Genomic DNA, 22,540 nt, shown 5'->3' with positions numbered 1-22,540 from the left:
AACTGTGGAATTACCAGTGAAACATCTGACGTGCAAAATATAAGAGGAAAACAAATGTAATTAATCCCTTTTTAAGAATTACCAACTCCAAGATCCTGTGGACCAGGAAATAGTCTGCTGAATTGGCTTTTTTTCTGTTTCTATCTGGACTGTCTTCTTACAACCATAAGGATGCCAGAAGTTTTTTCTGTGCAGCCAAACCCTGTTTGCATGCAATCTGATAATTAGGGACACAACCTCTCCACCAAAAGGACTGGCAGTGTTTTGCAAATTCTTCCTTGAATGAGGCAAAATAAGAATGGGAATAAAAAGGGGAAAACAGCAATTCCCAGAAGCACTTCAGTTTAGTATTTTATGTAGTTCTGCTACATCTAATTTCTTTTTTGGTTGGAATTTTGATTTCACAAAAAAAGCAATTTAAGAACCTTAGTAGAGAAGTTACCTGTTGTTTCCTCAATGTTTGCAAGTTTCCACATGGTGAGTTTTTCTGTATGGTCAGGCTGGCTGGGATATCCAGGGGCAGGGCGAATTCCCTCATATTTAATTTTGCGTAGGCCAGAGAGATCCAGCTGCTCACTGCTACTGTAAGCCCAGAATTCCCTTCGAACTCTTTCATGAAGCTCCTCAGCAAATGCCTTGGAATAGAATGAAAAGATTTTTTACTTTGTACAGACTGATTCAATGATTAAGATGAACAATCACAGATGCCTTCCCACATTCCCATTTTCATTTGTAAGACAGCTCTTAACATAGGTGAGACATTTGAAAGAATTAAAATTCACATTAAACACTTATTTTGCTAATTCAAATGTTTTAGTTACTTCTCTTATTGGTAGAGAGTGGTGTGGTTTTTTGATTTTCCTGCTTTAAAGAGATTAAGATGTGGACAAGTAAGCCAAAAAGACAAAATTCATTAACCTGTTGTAGCGACCCTTCATTGCAGCACTGAGGTCATTAGGTCTTGACTATCTGGGTGTCTCGCCCAGGTCTAGCTATGGAAGGCCACATCATTCTTGCCTCCATGGTAGGATCAGATACAAGCATGTGCTGCTGCTTCTTTTAGCAGAGGACCTTTCCTTTAGCTCAAGTGGGCAACAGCTTTTCTGAACTGCTGCTGCAGCTTAAGTGATTTTACCAGCACCAGGGGCCCTTCAGGAAGAACTCCCACTTCAGTAAATATTTTCAGATAAGAGTAGTAACAACAACAGTAATAATTTCTGAGACCCTGCTATAGGGGTCTCAGAAATCCCCAGCTAGAGCTACCCCCACCTGCATTGCACCAAAGTGGCTCTAAGTTTGCTGAAAGCTGCAAGAAAACTTGTGATAAAACCTCATACCTCTGCCAACCGATCACCAAGAGCTTTCACCATTATGATGTTGTATTCATCATCCTGTTTCCTAAATTCATTGCATAAATCATCTACACCAAAGCAAGCCACAGCAAACAGGCCCAAGTAGTCACAAATGCCAGAATCCAGTGGTGCTATGAAGTCAGAGAGGCAGTAATATGGATCTGTGCAGGCAGAATCCTTTTCAGCCTAAAGTAACCAAATCAATGCAATAAATCAGAACATTTTAAAATACATCATTAGCGTACCATTAAGCTAAAGACCAGTATTCTTAAGACTAAAGATCTGAGGGCATTTCTGACAAACACCTAAATAGTCTTTGAGCCATGGTAGTTTTCCTATAGTTAAATTAGAAGAAAGCCACCTCTCTTACTCTGAGGGTGTCTGGACCACTGAAGAACAAAATACCAAAGAAGAGAGATGCAGCACTGAACACACATTTTGCTTCTATTTACAGCTACTAAGATTTAGGCGCTTATACTGCAAAAAAATTATTACAAAGTAAGGAATACTCTTGTGCCAACAACTGGTAAGAGGAGGAATATTTCATCTCTACCCCTAACAGATTCCAGATTTATTAACAAAACTGGTGGTTGATGTGCAAACTGAAGAATTCTTCAGCAACTCCCACTGTAGAATGGTTATGAGTTTATAAACATTTTTAGTTTCTTATGCTACAAATGATGTGCTCAGTAACCCAGACAAAACAGCATCCAGTGTGCTGTTTTACTAATCACACGCAAACACAAACAAAATGTATGCATCACTATGGGAAAGTTGAAGCCTAAGCAATGTTCACATGGGTTTATGCAAAGGGAAGTGGTCCAGTGGTAAAGGATCAGGAGGTGCTGGTTAATACCCAGCTGAACAAGAACCAGCAGGGTGCCCAGGTGGCCAAGAAGGCCAATGGCACGCTGGCCTGCATAAGAATTAGTGCGGCCAGCAGGACCAGGGAAGTGATTCTTCCCCTATACCCACCACAGGTAAAGCGACATTTGAATACTGTGTTCAATTTTGGGATCCCCAACTGAGGAAAAACACTGAGGTGCTGGAGAAAATGAGGCTCAGGGGAGCCCTTACTGCTCTCTACAACTGCCTGAACAGAGGCTGTAGCCAGGTGGGTGCTGGTCTCTTCTCCCAGGTAACAACAGCCAGAACAAGACGACACAGTCTTAAGCTGTGCTATGGGAGGTTTAGGACGGACATTTGGAAGAATTTCTTCATATAAAGTGTGATTAGATACTAGAATAGACTGTCCAAGGAGGTGGTGGAGTCACTGTCTCCAGAGGCATGTGACAAACAACTGGACATGGCACTCAGCGCCACGGTGTAGTTGACATGAGGTTGTTCAGTCATAGGTTAGACTCAATCTCAGAGGCCTTTTCCAACCTAATTGATTCTGTGAAATAGGGAATTATACTGCTCAATGGATCCTTTTTCAAAGTGGAAGAAAGGTAACAGAAAGAGGTGCCTGAGCACCCAAAAAGAAATCTTGAATCATATCAGTATATTCATTATGGAAGCATGATTACTATTTAAGAGGTGGCGCAGTTCTTGTAAATCTACCCAACTTACAAAGAGAAGAAAGTTATTTAATGGCTGGTATTTAATAAATGGTTATTTATTACTTAGCTTGTGATTCATTTTTTTATCCTATGACAGTATTTTAGCAATGCATTTCACCCATTCCCAACCGCAACTTAGAAACAAATAAAACACCCATTTGCAATTATTAGAGCCAAGGAAAAATATTACATGCATCCCTAACTTTTAGATTTATATCACATCCTTAATTAGTGTCAATGTCATGAAGAGAACTCTGTGTACTGAAAGGAACACTTGATAGAAGAAACAGAAGACAATTATTCTCTTCTACTTTGCTCTGAAAACTCTCCTGAGTTACTATGTACACCAGGCTGGAAGAGATGCAGCTAAAATACATAGAGTCCAGAAGAACAGTATGCACAGTTTCATGACCTTCACTTTTGAGAGAAGCCTGAATAATTGGAATATACAAGGCAAAAAAGGCTAAGGAAAATAACAATATTCCAGTAAAAAGCATTACAAGAACAACATCAAATCATATATTTCCCTTGGGAAAATCCTGGGAAAAACAGGAAAATAAATAGTAGCAAAGCTGATTCACATGGGATATCAAAATGTTTAACTAAGCTGTAAGTCCCTGAAACATCTGTGCCTGTGTGCTTGTTAAGAGCATTCTATATAAACATCTGCTATGGACTGTCAAGATGCACTAGATCCATCTCAGGGAACTGCAACAGATAAACTTAAGAGACAGGTATTTCTTAGTACAGTTCTGCAATGTTGGCACACAGCTGTGCTCACAAAGTTTCGTACTCCAGAAATGTAGGTAGTTAAATTGTTTTTCTGCCCACATTTGATGACTCTGAATATGTGAACTAGGAAGAAGCCAAATCGGAAGATAGGGAAAAAGGAGAGGCAGAGTATCTTGCAAATTCAATCTACCAAATTAAATGCAAATCTAAGTATGATTCTCCCCATCTAAATTAGCTACTAACTAATTCTAAATGGCCCCTTCATATAGTGAATTTTACAAAAAAATTAAGGCTATCAGAAACATTTATCTCCATTGAGGTTTATTTTCCAGCTTTTTAAAATCCTAACTGGGTTTAAGCATCATCACATTCAAATAAAATTTTTCATCTAAAGTAGAATCCACGATTTTAGAGAACTAAGGTTCATTAGGTTCTAATTTAGCAACACAAGATTCGCATGATTAATTTATGCAATGCACTGCTTTAGGACATCTTAAAATTAAAACAGAAAATGCACATCATATCTGAAGATGTCAAACCTATAAAGCATTTTGTACAATTATTACAATGCAAAATATTACACATACTACAATACAAAGACCTGGCTCATCACTAACAGGCTCTTGTTATTACTGAAAGAAATTACAAGACAACGGCAGCAGAGAGATTACAACAACCGTTTTCTACAGATTTTAATAGGGCACCTCTATTACATTTCTGAAATTCAGGGCAAAAAAAGTCACTTAACAAATGTCCCGTCACTGTACCTGTTGCCTCAATCCATAAAATTTTGCTATTGGTTCTGAACATCCCACTGCCTCTTCTACAGCATACAAATGGATATCATCTTGAACACTTTGAGCTGGCCAGAACCCAACCACACCTCTGGCCTGTAACTTCTTTTCATTAATCAATGTTTTCAGTAGATCTTGAGCATCGTTATAAACTCTTTTTGCTTCTTCACCTAATTAAAAAAAAAAATTGCCTTAGAAAAGGCATGTTTTTGTAACTGGCTAAATAGGTTTAAGAATTGTTTGAAGATTGACTAATTTTCCACAAAATTCTCCAATGATTATAACGATCTGTCAGCTAGAGCAAATAGGAAGATTTGCAGTGTGATCATAGGACTGTAACAACATATACCTTAGGGAAAAAAAAAAACCAAAAAAGCACAGAATGTTTCAGCCAGCACCTAGTAAAGGCAGAGAACACAGAATAAAATGAGCAAGAGACTCAGTGTGTACACCTACATTACCACAGTGCAGCAGACTCAGAACATTGCTTTGAGTGTCACCCTTGAACATATTTTTATCACATATTTCAAAGCCTACCAAACAGCTCCAAAAGAAGCTTGCCATCTTCACCCACAACAGGAACACAGATACATTAAGTGCTGTGCTGCCATTTTCTGTTATTAAAACACCTCCCTGTGCTTTGGCAGGTGAATGCTAAATAAGATGACTGAGTGTTTTTCCACACTTATTTTTCAGCCTCACGCAGCAACAGTTGGTTCACTAAACGTTGCTTTGAACAAATTATTTCAGTGACATTCTTTGCACGTATTTGTACTATTCCAATGTATTTCAAAACATTTGGGATCTTACTGCAGCACATTGGGCCTGTTAGGATTGGTTATTTGAAGCAGATGCAATTTCAATACCCACCTACAGTTTTATCATTAAAGATCTTAGGGAAACTCCGGTTGGGATACTTTCCCCTAAGTTGCCAGACATCAAAGAAGGGCTTCCAGTCAATGTACTCTACCAGCCTCCTCAGGTCATAATCTTCAAAGACTTCTGTGCCAATGAATTTTGGTTTAACTGTAGGAATCAGAAGTACAATCCAACATGATGAAAATAATTTAAAATTGCTGTAACATTTGCAGTATAACTGATGTTCAGCAGCCTCCACCCCTGCAAATGACCTCTTCCAAACTCTCCTAAAATTCCTCGTAGTCATATTTTCCCAAGTCATGCCATACTCCATAGTTACAATGTAACAGAAAAAAGCATAAAAGGCACATAAAGTTGAAACAGAAAAATTAAAGCCTTTGGTTCTTCCAACTAAATCAATAGTTTGGAACTCGCTTAATTGGCCAAGACACAAGAGCAAAAAAACTACACAACTTATCAATCCTTAACATACTTCATGGGCATATATATACCTTTCATATTTGCCAATTCCTTTCTATACCCAGACATGTACTACAACACTGCAGAATATTTCTGTAAATTTTTATGTCATTTCTAAGAACTTTTGCAGCCACCACACACTTTTAGATGCACACACAAAATCGCAAAAAGATGGATCTATGTAAAATGGATCTGTGTAAAGCCACAAGCTTCACACTTTTGTCTCTTCAATACTTTGTAACACATTAAGTTATTGAAAATTAGCATCCTGTTGAGTCTTGAAAGTGAAACAACAGAAAGCAGTGTTAATATGTCGCTGCAGGATGCAATTTGAATGCTATTTATATTTCTAGTATAATTTTCAAAAATCAAAACAGTATAGTACCAAAACAAAAACTGATGGGGGAAGAGTAGGAAAGAGTGTAACGAAGAATTTGATAAAAATGCCATTTTACAGCATGTGTTCCCTAAACAGGGTACAGTAAGGTGTACAATGTAATGAGGCAGGTGGACACTATTTTCAAAACCCGTCATTAGTGTTTTCTTTGATTATATGTTGTGATTAGTTTGTTCCCATCCCATTGTTTTGGGATTTTTGTTCAGTTATCTTTATAAAATACTAATTTATTTTTAAATGAGCTGTAAAAATGCAGAAACATAATGTTCAAATTACTGCAAAAAAACCTCTGTTGAGGCAGATACCAATTTACTTAAGCTCTTACACTGCTATATTCTGAAGTTTAAAGCATAATTTAATTTAAAATATCTCTAAAACACACAAAATAAAATAAAGGCACAGCAACCACAAACAACAACATATTGCTGACCTGGTATATGGCCTGATAACCAATTATTTTGGAAACCTTTTCTTCTAGCTTGCTGTAGAGACAAGTATCTTCTTTCCTATATAGACATAAAGGTTAATTTCAGAACTCCACCTTTGAGACACATAAACTGTAACTGTGGATTCATGGTAGAGCTTTACTCAAAATACTCTCAGGATAAATAAACAACAGATAATTTCAGTCCCGACAACTCCCAGTTCCCAAGTGTAAAGTAAGATTACATCACAAAGCAGATCATTATTTTTGCCTGTATAATTCTAATGAAACTGTCCTACAAGATTTCTGGTTTCTCTCAGCTACATCAGAAGTTCCTTTATTACTTCAAAATACATTAAAATACAGGCAGAGAAAGATATTCTTCTACTGCTCTGATCACTTGCCTAAACAAGGCTAAGATTTGGAAAACCAAAGGTATGGTGGTTTAAAATTCTCCCTAGATTGTGGCTCAGTACCAGCAAAAGCAGTACCAGCAAAAGCTACCAGTACCATTTTCACTACCCTAGCTGAAGCTCCACATATCCTGCTACTGGTCCAGGAGAGCACTGGTCTCCTGTAGGTTGATTAAAATGACATGACTGCCAGCTCCATGGAGGTCCTAGATACCACTGATTAGCCATTTATGACATTTAAGAATTTGCTAAGGAAAATCATGCAGAAGGCCTTATAGGCTAAAAAATTCGATTTCATAAGCACTTCTGGAAGTTTTCAGTCCATTTTACTGCAAGTTTTAAATCAAAACAAATATACCTGAAGGTCTTCATAAGGAGCTGAACAGCGAGAGTAACAGCAAGTTATGAATAATAGCTGCAGAGCAAGTGTCAACCACTTCAAACAAGAAAATAATCAATTACATTTGTACCTTGAGAGACTCATAGTGTTCTTGTCTAATTTCTTCATATTCCTCTAATATTTCTTCAAAGAAATCATCCTTTATACTGTCATCTAAGAGCTGTGAGCACTAAAAAGAAAGGAAGGAAAAAGTGCTAAGTACATAGTGTAACACACCATGGCAAGAACAGAGTATGAATTTCAGGCAACCTGTCTTTCAGACTCTCTTGGCCACCAAACTGAGCCTTACCAATAATCTACAACTTACATTGAAACTATTCAAACTAGCCATGTTTAGACAATTATTACTGAGATCTCTTCCCTATTACACAGGTAACATTAGCAGAGCCACGTCTAGCTCTGGAAAGACCTGAGAAGAAAATACCCTAAAACTTCAGAGACTGAATAGTCACAGAAGCAACACACAGCTTGGCCTATTTTTTACCACCACGTATTTCCCAGCTAAAATCACCCGTATCTCCAAAAGAATCCATCCCAAAACCCCAGCCACACGTTTTTCAGTACCAATGCTGCTATCTAACTAACTTCAGAAATATATCCAAACTAGCCAGAATAGCAGTCCACATACAACTCCATCAGTCTTCACTCCAAAACTACAGTCCAGGACTCAGTGAATGTCACCCTCACTAGAGTAATGGACATTGAAATAAAAGTGCCCAGTGACAATAACTGTCACAAGCCAGTTGAGAACCACGGGGCAGCACAAAACAGCTGGAGTAAGCGTAATTTAGAAACTTGTCTCTGATGTGCCCCTTTTAATTTTCTGCCACATTAAGCCTTAGAGGAAAGGATGAAAGGGACAACAGAAAAGCAGGGCCTATATCTCTGCATGGACAAGAAACTATAATATAGAACTTACAACCACAACACTCTTGGATGCGTCCAGGACATGAACTACAGGTGCGCTATATCGTGGGGCAATTTTAACAGCTGTGTGTGTTCTTCAATGAAAAAGAAAAAGAGTGAGCATTTCACAACTAAAACAAAAGAGCAACAAAACAAAAAAAAAAAAAAAAAAAAAAAAAACCCAAGCAACCCACCAACAAAAAAAGCAGACAAAATCCCCAGTGAAATAAACCCTGACTTAATGCATAGACCAGAACTTCAAAAGAAGAAATTCATTCATCCATCCTCTATCCATAAATCATTAAGCACAGATTTTAATAACAGGTATATAAACACTTTTCTTCAAAGAATATCAGAACACTTCATATAAAATGTGCCAAATCACATTCCCTCAATGTCTTATCAGCTGACTGAAAATCAGCAACTCATTAGGTTTGAGTCTCAGAAATCAGTAAGAATATTCCAAACTAAGCCGACCAAGAACTAACAATTTCTTTAATCCTTGCTGCTCATTTTACATTTTTTCCTCCCACATGCTAATTTTTGGGTCTGTGGATTAGCATTAACCTAATTCAGTGATGATTATTGCATTTCTCAAAAGCAGAGGCAGAAGTCCTCAGTAAGCTGAAGAATTAATTCTGCCAGTGGTCAATAAATATTACAAACCTACACCTTGAAGATGCAGTCAACTTTGCACTGTAACTACAGGTGCAATGAGGACAGGCTCTTTGCTTCGCAGTCTGTCAAATTATGAGACTACTTGCTGAAGCCACAAAATATAGATTCTAATAGGTCTGCCACAATACGTGTTGCTCTGATAAATAAAGCAACACTACTAACAGTTTCTACAAGCGATGCAAGAATGAGCTCCACTCAGAGTCCTACCAAAACTCTGCAAGCAAGCGTAGGAACAAAGATCTTACAGGCTTTATAATTTGCTTTCTTATATGCTAAGATCAAACAATATTTCTAAAATTAAACTTAAATCAGAACCCAGGAAGCAATCTTCCCTAAAAAAGGTAGGATCTCCTTTTTCTTCAGAGTCTGGCAAATATTTAAAGCACTTGGACATGGAGGTCTACTCATGACTGGGCAACACAGCTGTGTAAACAACTATTCAGCATCCCCTGAATTTGCTTCTAGGAGACACATTTTTGATCTTGGCAGCTCTATTTTTTACAAAAAGGTATCTCTTCTGTTTTGATAGGAACAGACAAAGGAAACAAAAGAAGACATGGTCCTAAAATGGCACTGTATCAACCACTACATGCTAACTTTTTTTTTTTTAAAGTAAATTTTATGGCAATGAGAATGTCACCATTATTTCTCAGCACCTGAATTTACCAAAGTAGCATAATAAGAATGCAAAAGTCATCATTACTGTAAACTGTGAAGAAACTCTATTATGTGGATTCTGGAGACTAAATCCAGCCTCTCTCTCCCTCTTTCAAACTAACCAAAGTCAAGTACTCATGATCTCCTTATTCCAAATAACAGTGCCAATTTATTACAGTAAAAAATGCAGATGGCTCTTCATTAGTAACCTCTGACATATACACAACCTTTAAGAATGCACATGGGAGGTTAAATGCAAGACTAGGAAAGTAACGTTAAATATACATTAAAAACTCAATCTTCCATAAAGAGTACCTTTACTGGACATATATTTTATAGACACTGCATTGTATCTGGGCATATGTAGAAGTATATATTTATACACAGTTCACATGAATAAAATCAATTTTTGTACTCAAAAGTATACATATATTCTTTTGCAATTTCCATATTCAAGGATAAAACTAGTGCTGCTTCTCTGTTAGCTACATTCCTCTCTGTGAATAAATTCTGCAGAATTCGTTGATGCTGTTTATTTGACATCAATTACTAGGCCACAATGCCCTGGGTGAAGACACTGAGAAGATGTGAAAAGGCTCTCCTAAGACCTCCACTTAGAATAAAGCCTTCCCTCGACTCCCCATGTTTTTGTTTCTTTTTTTAATAAGAAAAAAACCTCCATGTTTGTTCTCAGTATCAAAGCAACAGGAAGAGGCTCATATGGAAAAGGAGAAAAGGAATACAGTGAACCTTGCATTATACATGCAGGAACAATAAAGGCAGGTAGTGATTCTACTCTCCACTGTCTGAAGAATTCTAAGATGACTTACTAAAGCCAAAATTACAGAATACAATATGTGTTGCTCTGATAAAGAAAGCAACACTGCTCACAACCTGTGAGTACACAAAAAATGACCTCTACAGTCTTCTGAGCTATCACCCCCTCGAGTATACTGTACACATACCAGTCAGCAAAGCATGACCCTCGGCTGTTATACATGCCCAGAATATATCTGCAGTAATGCTACTACTAGGTGTCACTGAGCTGTCAACATGGTCTTCAGGAAATCACAGCAGCTGTATTATTTCATTTGAACAGATCTGAGAGAACAAGATTTTAACAGCTCAGTCTATCAAAATCAACAGGATAAGTACTTCAAGGCAAGCAGCAGAGCTTTATCCCCTACCAGCATGCCTGAGCAGCTCTGGAGGCTCAACACAGGCATCACCGCATTGAACGGTGATCCAGGAAAATATGGTAACTGCCTTAAAGGTAATACCTCCCTGATGTCAACATGGCCATTTCTAGTCTCAAAATCCTGCATTTTTAGAATGCTTTGGTGAATCAAAATAGATCATTCAACCCCTCAGAAGAACAGAATTATATTTATTTGCATATGTGCGAGAACTTTTAGAGAAAACACAGTATTTGCACATATAACATACACTTGCAAAAATTAAACATTTAAGATGCCCATTATTTGTTAGGTACTGACTACATTTCACCTCAATAATCTAGGACTTCTGAAACAAGAAATAACAGTCAATCTTAGGGCGAATACATCTCAGTATGTGTGTTGCAGAAGCATGAGAGAAAGGGGGAAAGAAATGGCTATAAACTTTCTTTTTCACTAGGTAACACTGTTTGCTTATAAGTTGCCCATCTTCCCAACTGAGATCTCTTACTTAGAAGTAGTTGCTCCTCCAATGAGCAAAGGAATCTTTATTGCCAATCTCTCCATTTCCTTGGCGACAAAAATCATCTCATCCAAAGATGGGGTGATGAGACCAGACAGGCCAATTATATCTATTGCAAATTTACAAACACATGCACAAAACTTTTAGCCAATCCATTCTAGAAACACACAGAAATTAGTACAGAAAAGTATATTTTATACATCAGATAGCTTCATGCATCAGATAGAAAATTATGAGATAAAAAGCAGGGTTGTCACTAGTCTAGAACAGAGGTTTGACCCAATTAGAAAGTGAAAGCTTTCCAAGAATGACAGCGATTCCAAATCCCAGTTTAAGATATTGCTCAGTCTTCATAGTTGCTGAACACCCAGTGCTCTAGTTTCAGCAAGAAATAAACAGCACTTCTGATTAGCAAGCTCCAAACCTCAGAAGTTCAGCACTGAGGAGGGAAATAAGACAAAATAATTTTAAGTTCTGCTCCTAGAAACAGCAAGTGTTTTCCAACTCCTCCACCTAGGTTTCACACAGTTCATCTTCTCCTGGATGCAGCAGACTGTTCCAAAGCAACTGGAAGTCGTTTCAGAAAGTTCATTATTTATTAGAACAATTCATTCCTGATTTCACACTCACTGATCTGGCAGGCAGAATGCCAAGTTCTTTTACTGATTTAAGACCCAACAAGAAGTTACTTAGACCTTTTCAAGGCTCCATTTATCCATCTGTAACACAAATACATCTGTACAACATCTCTCTTGGAGTAGCCCTTTTGATTTAGGGTTTCAGTTCCTCAAGATGAGTTTCACAGGAGTGCTAAATGCTCAGTAATTAGTATGGTTAAAACAGAAGTTCTGAATTCTCTGAAAATAATCTGATCAAATCATAGACAGTACAGGAATGCAATAAGCAGCAATAAAAATGTGATTTAAAAATCAAATAATTCAGAAGTACTAATGAAGTCTCTATACCTGCTTTGTTCTCAACAGCAGCTCTTAATATCTTATCACACGGAGTCATGACTCCTAAATCAATAACTCTGTGGAAAGAAAGGAGAGGATACAATATCCTTTAAATAACAAATCAGATTTCTGCTACAGGGCAATTACATTCCTCTTGCTGTAAATAACTAACGTAAAAAATCAAGTTAAGATTGAGATTTTTGTTTGTTTCTCTTAAGACCACTTTTTCAAATTTTTACAAAGAAAATACCTCTGGGTCTGGTAAAATTTTCAGTAAGAGTGGCATAATAGTTAAGAAAATTCAAGTGTAAGAGGGACCTTTTTTTAAGTAATTTTTTGTGGTTGTATTAAGTCTGGCTGAGATGAGTTAATTTTCTTCACAGCAGCCAGTATGGTGCTGTGTTTTAGATTTGTGGCCAAAGCAATACTGCAAATCACAGTTTAACTATTAATGAGCAAGTCTTTCACAGAATCAAGAATCAACACAATTCTATTTCTTACTCTAGCCCCTCAAGGAACAGATTGTGAACAGACACAACTAGGCAGATGACCCAAACTAACCAAAGAAATATTCCATGACACATGAAGTCAAGCTCAGCAATAAAGAGTAAGTGGCTTAGCAGGGATTAGCCATATTTTGCTCAGGAACTGACTAGGCCACCAGTCTCCACATGAGGTGACAAGGGGATTGCCTTTGCATCACTTATTTCTTCTTTCTTTCCCTCTTCTTCCACTTCTCCTTCAGTTATTAAACACTTTTCTCCACCCACAACTTTTCTTGCTTTCTTTCTTCCTTTCCTCTTTTCCCATCTCACCGAGGCTGGCTGGGTGGAAGTGAGTGAATGGCTGTGTGATGATGACCCACCTACCAGGCTACCCACAGCTGTAGCATTTCTGAAGGTATGTGGATAGTACAAAAATGTTTTGTGGACATCCTATCTTACATCAGGAATATAAGATGATTCACATCAAGCTTGCTTGCCTTATCAAAGCATACATTTTAAGAAATGGGACACTGAACTTCCCTTGATAGCATTTTATTCTTATTAACCCTAGCAATTACCGGGGTTTTTATTTTTTCAAGTAAACCACCCCGGCCTGCTGATTTCATTCAGCCTCACACATACTCATGGTGACAGAGAATACTATGGCTTCCCTTCAGTAAGACTAAATAAAGCTCAAGAAAGCCTGAATCCAATCAACAGAATTTCAAGATGAAATTAAACGGAATATACTGCACTGCTACTGACTTCAACACTTTATGTTTTAAAATAAAGGGATAATTTTGGCTGCTTTTAGAGCAAATGACAACCCAAAGTCAAAACTAAACTAAAGGAATGAACAGTAAGACAGAGTTCCAAAACCAATTCAGTTTTGCACAATGTCTGCCAGACCCTTGAAAAGAATACTGATGCAAACACGACCATTCACTCCAACACTGTTGCCAACCCTTCTGCACATACATAGCCCATGAAAGACCTGACTTTTCTTGAAGTTCTAACTTTTGAAGTTCAGAAACAGAATGAGAATCTCATCTCTTATTTAAGAAAATATACCTCAGCAAATTTTTAAAACCTCATAGTTAACAAACAATGTGAGAAACACACTACACAAGATTAATTTGAATCCTATAAGACTATTTTTTTCCAACACAACCCGCATATAGTATTGCCTACTGCAATTGTCAAATCTGATTTATTCAGACATTATAAAAATATCACAGTTATTATATTTAACTGACATAAAACAAATACAAAAATTTATATTCTCATCTATATTCCAATTCATGTTAAACTGCAGAATCACCTCAGATGTCAACTTGTAAGAAAAAACAGTATTCAAGGAGGACGCAATACTCTCTGTCTCCCAGTTTAGTAATAGCTGTTATGACCTGTGTTCCCAGTCACAACCTGGGGAACAGAGGACAATTCCCAAGAAATGCCCAGCTCTGTTGTCACCACATCTGCAGCTACAGAGAGGCACAAATTACTGATCCTTCTCTAGTTGTGTTCCCAGCTACCTCATGTGTCTTTACCTGAAGTTGTTGCAGCCCAGAACAACTCCCACAATGTTCTTGCCGATATCATGTACATCTCCCTTCACAGTTGCCAGTACTATTGTACCCTGGTAAGGATCCTGGAAGTTGAAGAAATAGCAAGAGTTAAATTATTCAGAAGCCTTGGTATGTTTGAAAACATCCTTCAAAGCGTAATCCTAATCCATGACCCAGACTTCTATTACAGTACAAGTAACTGAAAAGCATAGTACAGATAATACAGTAAGTACTAAAAACCATCTTAAAAGATCCAGGTAATAGAAACTTGCACACGAATTATTCTTAAAAAATACATGGGTGTTATTCAAAAATCTGTGTTTGAAAAAAAAAAAAAAAAACAGATAAAACCATTTCAGATCTGGACAGCATTTTTTGCAGTGCAATAATCGAACTCCTAAGGTACTTCTGCTCCAAATATACACCTTGCCCATAAGGAGATTAAATATTTAGAACAAAAGAGCATGAATACTTATCATTACACATCTGTTTGTCCATCAAGATCAATCTTTTGATGCAATGCTGAGAAGAACAGGGTATTAGCAAACTTAGAAGGGAAATCAGAGGAATTAGCAAAAGCAGAAGAGGCTCATTTTTATGTAACACAAATAAGGGAGTTTTCAGTGCAGTGATCAGGCTACTTCAGACTATCCAAGCCAAACAAACAGGCTAAAAAAGGATCAACTAGAAGAAAGGAAGTTGTTCTGTCACAAGCAGGTCCTATGCTAGGTGGCATTCAGCATGATAGAGGGTGCTGCCAGCAGCACAACATTGGAACTTCCCACAGCAGTTCTCCACTGGGACACAGGACTGGGCAATACCTTTTTAGTTGTATAATCACTGCTGTCATTTGGAACAGCTCCAGGCTATAACAGTAGTATGTCTCAGTTGCTGCAGCATGCCAGTAAGCAACTACATAAATTGCACAGAATTTAAATAAAGTGGAAACCTGAGCATATTCTACATGAAACTACAAAATATTTTTCCAGACAATATCTCATCTCCTTTGCATATGGCAGAACTGGATGACTGAATCCTTCTATGAAGTATGTTTTATTTCTGGACATATAGAGTAGCTCTCTATTTCACTAACCTACATTGCTTTTGCAGTTGCAATATTATGGGTTAAAAAATCTTGATATATTACCAAGAGTGATATTAGTATTTCCTGTGGTTCTAACACATTTGTTGAATAAAACAGCTGGATCCCCACCAATGTTGCTGTTTACTAAAATCTAGTATCTCCCCAGTGCTCCTGTTTTACAGAAGGCCAGAGAACAGAGGAAGCAAAATGGAGGTCTGTAAGTCAGATGCCTCAGTACATCAACAGAATACTATGCAGCTGAAAATATACTGCTGGAATGCAAGAGAAAAATGGGGAAAGAAATTAATCAAGGACTGGGACAAGAACAAAACATGCTGCCCCACATTAGGCATTATACCTAATCACACCTAATAATTACTGATGATTTAATCAGCAATAGATACACCAAAAAAAAGAAAGGATTTGCACAAAAGAAGAAAAACCTTTGCTGGGTAGCAAGCAACATGGGCAACAGCACATACCACTTTAAATAAACCCTTTTTAAGGGACACTTATTTCAACTGTCTTAAGCAAGGAGGTCCTCAAGTTCTAAGTTCTGGGCATACATCCAAAGGCCTTCTTTTTTTCATCTTTGATAGAGATCCACAGCCACAGCTATTTATCCTCAAATGCAACTATCAACGCTTTGCTTTTCCTGGCAGTCTGTGACTAAAACTGTCCTGGAGGGTACAGCGGCCTGGGTAACATCAGACAGATCAGTTACCAGAGTCTGCAAATCGTTTTCCTTCAAGCCAATGTACTTTGGGAATAGATGCAACTCTTTTGTCTCTTTCACTGATTCTCTATACAGTGGCATGTCTTTTTAAGAGGAAGGAACTACTTCCCTTGCCCAGCAGAAGGTAGAGAATGCAAAATGGCAGAAACCCTGCCTTTTTCCTCCTGCCCTCTTCAGCCACGTAGAACATCTCACTCACTCTTAGAGAGTGTTTGCTGTCTTTTTTTAGAACCTCTCAAATTCCACTTCATTTCTTTTTAGCCAGAGAATTAAGTGCCAGAGGGTTCACAGATCAACTGCCTATGGAATCAATGGGGAAGTGATTTTGAACAACTTCAAACAGCATCATAACAAAACAGAGGATGCCAAATACCAGCACTGTCATCTGAATTAAAAGAGAACAGCATGAGATGGAGAGAGATGACAAAGTAAAAGGTGGTTTGTGACATCCAGAGAACAAATTCACTTGAGATATAGGACAGAAGACACCTTAACATCCAGAGAGAGCATGGGAGAAGAGACAAGGGATTCGCCTTCTTTCACTAAGATAAGTCAGGTTTAATTATCAGGGCATTTTTCTTTTCAAATTATTTGCTGTATTTGTTACATTTATGCTGGACAATCACACAACAGATGCACAGCAAATACATTGTAAGAAGATTTCAAGGAAAGAATTAGGAACCGTTAAAATTTTAAAGGAGAATTAGAGCATTCACCAAGGACAGAAGTATTAGAAGCTAGTAGCAAAATCTGCCATAAAGTTAGAATAAATAACACCAGAATTAAATGCCTGTAAAAATGCAAGAAATCAGTAACATTGGCATAAAGGGCCGACAAAGGCTCATTGGTGTCATTCAGAAAACTTTGTGAGCTTAGGCACACACCAAGCAGAGTTCCACAAAATCTGCACTTTATGAATTTCAAACCTACTTCAAATTATGCCGAGATTGTCATTTTCCATACGACTGCATCAACTCTCCAGCATAATAAATGTAATTAGCAACAAATAATTCCTGTATTTGTCATAGCATTCTATGAAAGAACTACAGCACAAAGGACTGTATCTTGCCTCTTCTTCTGTGCTGCCTTGCTTGGCTCTCCTTTCCTCTCTTTCTTTTTCCATATAAGGAATAAGGTGACCAACTGCTTTCTTCATAACTCGAGCAGACTTTATCACCTGCACAGATAAAGGTAGGGGCAGAATAAACAGCAAAGACAAGGTATAGGAATAACCTCAGTTTTCTTTTAGCTTTCTCCTTCAGGCAAGAAATGAACCTACATTTGCAGCCCCAGGTGCCAGTTTTCAGATCATTCTGTGGCAGCAGGCTGCTGGCCTTAGGGGGCTAAGGTTCTACACACACCACTTTCTTCCACAGTGCAGCCTCCCAGACCACTCACAACACAACCAAAAGCTACAGACAGGCCCAGACTTGGAAGGTGCTAAACACAGAAAATTTTATTTGGGCTTTTTTTCCTCTCTTTCACTTTTTCATGGGCTGACTTAAAACTGCATTTCAGATAAAGCAAAAACAATCAGGAAGAACAGAAACAAACATATTCATACACAAAGAAAGCCAAGTTCCAAAGTAGAATAAGGATATGGCTGCTTCTCAGCAGTAACTGAATTTTTACAATTCCTGTGCCATATCTGAAAAAACAGCCAGTATAGAATGTTTTGGCCACATTTTACAATGCTAGTTTTTGTAAAGTAGGAAAATATATGACATTATCTCATTACCTGAGGCAGAAACATCTTTCCAGCACCAAAAAGATCACCAACAATTTTCATGCCATTCATCAAAGGCCCTTCAATTACATTTAGAGGTCTAGGATATTTTTCCTGATTTAATCTTGCTTCTTCTGTATCTTCAGTGACATACTTCTCAATGCCCTTAGGAACAAAAAAAAAAGAGAGACACTTTTATCTTGCTAGAAATACAACTTTTATTTAGTTGCCTTCTCCCCAGAAAAACCCCACAAAGAAAGTACAAACAGATACTGTAGATACTGACAGTCTTTAAAAATACCTCAAATGTTTATCAAATACAGGCTTTCTTAGGAATAAAAACACCACAACTCTTAGGCAGATGAAGTCATTCACAGCATGTCCCCAGTATTAACAGATCTCTTCATTTTTCTTAACTATGTCATCAGAAAAACCCAACACTCAAAGGTTGCTTCCACAGTGCAAGTGCCACTCAGTGCAGTACTACTAACGGATCAAAAAGAGCCCTAGGAAGTAAAATGAGTGCATTCCAAAATAAAAGCAGTATGTTTCCACCAACACCTGTGGAATAAAGTATTAAGGGTCAAAGACGTCAACTTCTGAAGCTTAAAGGCACACCTCTACAGTTTTTTCTGTTATTGAAGTTAAATAGATCAGTTGCATTTATTATTCGTTGTTACCGAATAGCTTGTGAAAAAATGGTAGCTGAAGAACTTTTAAAACCAAGTATGTCCCTTAAAGTCTGAGCTGAGATCATCATCTCTGAGTGCTAATGAGTAGGACAGTTTTCTGCACAGATTCACCTTTATGAGAGCATATTCCAGCCTTTCCTCCACAGAGCCTTTACGCCACTCATCAGTCTGCAAAATTTTTTTTCCTCCTTGAGCATGATTCTGAAAAGAAAAGACATCCACAGGAGCTTGCAAGCATAGTACAAGTATGGAACTCACTTTCAGAAAAATGAGAATATTTCCAAGTACTGAGTCATAAAATAATTTTAGATTATTCAAAAGGTTTATATACATGCAAATCATGTTGCAAACAACTGTGATGTAATACAGGCACCCAGGGATTCTAAATCCCAATAGGTACACACCTCAATGAAAATGTAAATAAAATAATTAAAAAAAAAAGAGAGAGAGAGAAAGCATTTTGACAATTTTTATGCTCGTAAAAATGATGCCATGACTAATCCTAAGGGGTTTACTTCTGGGAACACATTTTAAATTGATTCCTGGCCCACACATTAAATTTAATTTTAAAATTCTAATTAATTTGGCACTAATTCAGTTTCTGCTGGAATAGGTTATGTTATTCCGCATCACAGACGTGTTTTCAATCAGTCAGCCTACAAAACTACTGCTTGTCACACACACAGACTGCCCCAAACAACCACATATCCTCTTTGTCTCACACTCATATTCCTCTTGGCTACAATCACAGAGGACAAAAGGGCTTCATAGTGCAACAAAGTTCATAAGCACGCACCCCAGGAAGGCTTGTGGAAGAGCACCTTCTCCATTAATTCAGCCAACACACTTTAGGCAAGTAATTTCTTTTCCTTACTCAGTTATTAGACATAATCTGACATCTCTCAGGCCTTATGAACTTCCTATACTTCTGAGTGCTCATCAGCAAGTTTTTAAAGCTAATTAGCCACAGAAACAAGACTTCACTCATGGGAACAGAAAACAGAACAAACTTTCATTCATGTTTATACAAATTTTACCTAACTTCACAGCTTCTTGTTGCCTAATCCTATTCCCCTCATATGTCTAGATTGTAAAAGGGAATGAAGGAAAAATTAAATGTTGCCTGGAGACAATGTAGAGTTATATTAATTCTTAGCTATATTAAAAACCTGACTGGACATGTCCCTGAGCAACCTGATCTTGGCGGCACCTGATTTGAGTAGGGGGCTTGTAGTAGATGATCTCCAGAAGTCTCTATCTATCTCAGGAATCACCTTATGTGATTCACTGAACAATACCAAGCGCTCTTCAAACTCTGGTTTGACTTAAGTTTAAGAAAGTTTAACTCCAGCCTAAAAATAACCCATGACACTGTAAGGTGGACATGCAGGAACAACATGTTTGAGAATGTTTGCAGTTATGTACATCATGGAAAATGGTTTTTAATCTCAAACTTCAAATGAAGACTGATTCCCTAAATCTGCAAGGATTAAGTTCCCATTTTTGCCACTAGACTTTTACTCCCTCAGTAAAACCACCACCACAAATAAAAGCAGATTTTCCAACAATGGCTTCCCAAATGTATAGACTTAGGATTCAACATCCACTTTCATTTCTGCTTTTAAGGCTCCATTTAAATTCACATTCAACCTTCTGCAGAAACACTGCTCAAGTAATCCTTTTCTAACTCTCCCTTTATTTTTCTTCCTCTTTATGCAATCTTGAACACCCCAAAGGTGCAGCTCAGCTTAAACAGAAAAGATCACTCCCAGCTGAATGGACACCAAGAAGACCATCTAAAATAGCCTAAGCACAAGGGATAAAGTGAGTGCACTAGTTTTTAGCGTGTTGCTACTGTTACTATAAAGCATGCACCACCACAGGGTAAAACACAAACCAAGTGAATGAAGCTCTGCACAGAAAACTGCTCCTAGGAGCTACAAAACAGGCCTGCAAATCTTCTTGTGCACTTGAATCTAAGAGACATCTAACCCAGGGAGATTTCTGCTTTATCTTCCATTCAGAACAGAATTCCACTAGCTACCTTACAGATAATGTGTAATCTTTGTCCTTTATCACCACCATCACTAAAACATCTCAAAAACACTAAACAGCTGATCCTCAATCTTGACATGTTACATGAATTGGAACAGCCACAAATCACAAGCAAGTATTTCACCCTTTTTTATATACTCCCAGCAAGAGAGGTTTACTCTTTGTCTCCCACAGTGCATTTGTCAATTAAGTTCCAGCACCAATATCAGCTTGCTTGCGACCTGGCCTTTTTTTCTGCTTTCAGTTTGGTTCTTTTTTGGTTTGTGAGGGTTTTCTTTGGGGGAAGGTTTGTTTGGGATTTTTCCTTCTTTTTTTTCATTTGTTTGTTTTTTCTTTAGAGAATGCCTATACAGCTTGGTCTCCTGAAGCATATGAAGAACTCTGGCACAGGCTCTTCCATGGCATGAAACTGGATAGGTTTGATCTATCACGGATTACTCATTTGATTCTGTGTTAATAGCTGAAGCACTTGTAGTGTCATTAGTAAATTCTTACACCAATAGTTCTACTGACACATGCAGTTTATAGGCTGTTTTACCTATCACATGCAGGGAAGTGCTGAGGATCAGGTGCTAAGCTAACTACTATGCAAAACTTAAAACCGGAAGTTACCTGAGCATAATGTAAAAGTTTCTCGGTCGCATCAGGATCTTTGTTCCAGATAAGATTCTCACACAGCTGTAGCAATTCCTTGTGGATATCATCATACACAGGCAGATTCCCAGCATTCACAATTCCCATGTCCATGCCACACTGGAATAAACCATACAGAATCCCCCAGGCAAGGCTGTCAGACGTAGCACTGCACATCTGCCAAGCAAACACGTGGGAGCCAAAAGCAAATCATACCTTAATCGCGTGGTAAAGGAACACTCCATGCATTGCTTCTCGAATGGCATCCATTCCTCGAAAGGAAAAGGACAGATTGGAAAGACCTCCACTTATCCTGGCTCCTGGCAGTGTTTCCTATAGGAATTGCACACAGAATTTTAGAAAAGTGCCTTCCAAAAAGGAAATCTAAGTAAAGCATTCAGTTCATAAAACAGTTGGCCCCTAAGCTCAGTGCACTGGCTATGCACCCTTTCTCTCCTCCCTATTCCAGAGCCTTCTAGTTACTCAAATTCATTAAAATAAATCCAAATCTGCAGGAAAATTTACCAGTAACGGAAAGAGCCAGCAGCTACTGTGGTTTCCACTGTCACAGGTGCTATTCTGAACACATCAGTCCTCCCACTGTTTCATCCCATGTTTTCTCCATGCAAAACTACTTTTGTAGTCCTGTCCCCACTCCTCTGTAAACAGGAGCAGCCAGTCTGCCTGCTTGCATGTCTCAGGAGCAGGCTGCAGCTGAGCAGCTATACTCAAGGGTGCAGCCCCACTTCCAGGAGCCCTGTGGTGACAAAGCAGCCTGTGGGGTGTTGAGCCCCAGACTGCTCCTGACAGAGCATCTCCACATCTATCAGGGTGTTTTGCAAAACACAAGGGTGCAGTTTCCGTGGCTGTGTGCAGGTGATGTTCTTCACTGCTATACTTCCTTATACATATTTTGGCTACATAAAATGTCAGGTTGCTGAACAAATCCCTTCCAAAGAAAATGGAATTTTACTAAAAAAAGCACTTTTCGCACACCTTCAAAGAGGTCCTTTCAGCTTGCACATAAATGTGATCATTACCTCATTTAATTAAGGTAGTATGTTTACAATACAGGAAATGGACTGAAATATATTTACAGAACTATCTGAATTTGTTCTGCTGGAAATACAGCAATATTGGGGCATGTTTGGACTTCAGAAGAGTAGTCCTCCTCACTAGGCTAAAATGTGTAACATTTTTCTTCAGTGTTTTGTTGTTGTTTGAAGGGGGGTGTTTTTCTGTTTTATGGGGGTT

At 38.1% G+C, this 22,540-nt stretch overlaps 1 protein-coding gene across 7 annotated transcripts in view; it reads right to left on the bottom strand.

Moving 5' to 3' along the window:
• MTR (5-methyltetrahydrofolate-homocysteine methyltransferase) overlaps positions 1 to 22,540 on the bottom strand; it is a 49,781-nt gene that overhangs the window by 2,143 nt on the left and 25,098 nt on the right. For all 7 annotated transcript variants that reach the window (XM_040058490.1, XM_040058491.2, XM_040058493.1 and 4 more), the window contains 15 exons: positions 21,503 to 21,619; positions 21,266 to 21,406; positions 18,710 to 18,799; positions 17,919 to 18,071; positions 17,250 to 17,357; positions 14,343 to 14,443; positions 12,317 to 12,384; positions 11,340 to 11,460; positions 8,332 to 8,413; positions 7,483 to 7,581; positions 6,606 to 6,681; positions 5,311 to 5,466; positions 4,414 to 4,610; positions 1,338 to 1,538; positions 443 to 635 (listed from right to left, as the gene is read on the bottom strand). In XM_040058490.1, the coding sequence (XP_039914424.1) occupies positions 443 to 635; positions 1,338 to 1,538; positions 4,414 to 4,610; positions 5,311 to 5,466; positions 6,606 to 6,681; positions 7,483 to 7,581; positions 8,332 to 8,413; positions 11,340 to 11,460; positions 12,317 to 12,384; positions 14,343 to 14,443; positions 17,250 to 17,357; positions 17,919 to 18,071; positions 18,710 to 18,799; positions 21,266 to 21,406; positions 21,503 to 21,619 (1,903 nt within the window). The remainder of the gene's footprint in view (positions 1 to 442; positions 636 to 1,337; positions 1,539 to 4,413; positions 4,611 to 5,310; positions 5,467 to 6,605; positions 6,682 to 7,482; positions 7,582 to 8,331; positions 8,414 to 11,339; positions 11,461 to 12,316; positions 12,385 to 14,342; positions 14,444 to 17,249; positions 17,358 to 17,918; positions 18,072 to 18,709; positions 18,800 to 21,265; positions 21,407 to 21,502; positions 21,620 to 22,540) is intronic.

The sequence above is a fragment of the Hirundo rustica genome, chromosome 3 (genome assembly GCF_015227805.2).
Source record: "Hirundo rustica isolate bHirRus1 chromosome 3, bHirRus1.pri.v3, whole genome shotgun sequence".
In the NCBI taxonomy this organism is placed as follows: domain Eukaryota; kingdom Metazoa; phylum Chordata; class Aves; order Passeriformes; family Hirundinidae; genus Hirundo; species Hirundo rustica.
The sequence above is the reverse complement of the archived record's forward strand: the minus strand, read 5'-3'. Positions and strand labels throughout refer to the sequence as shown.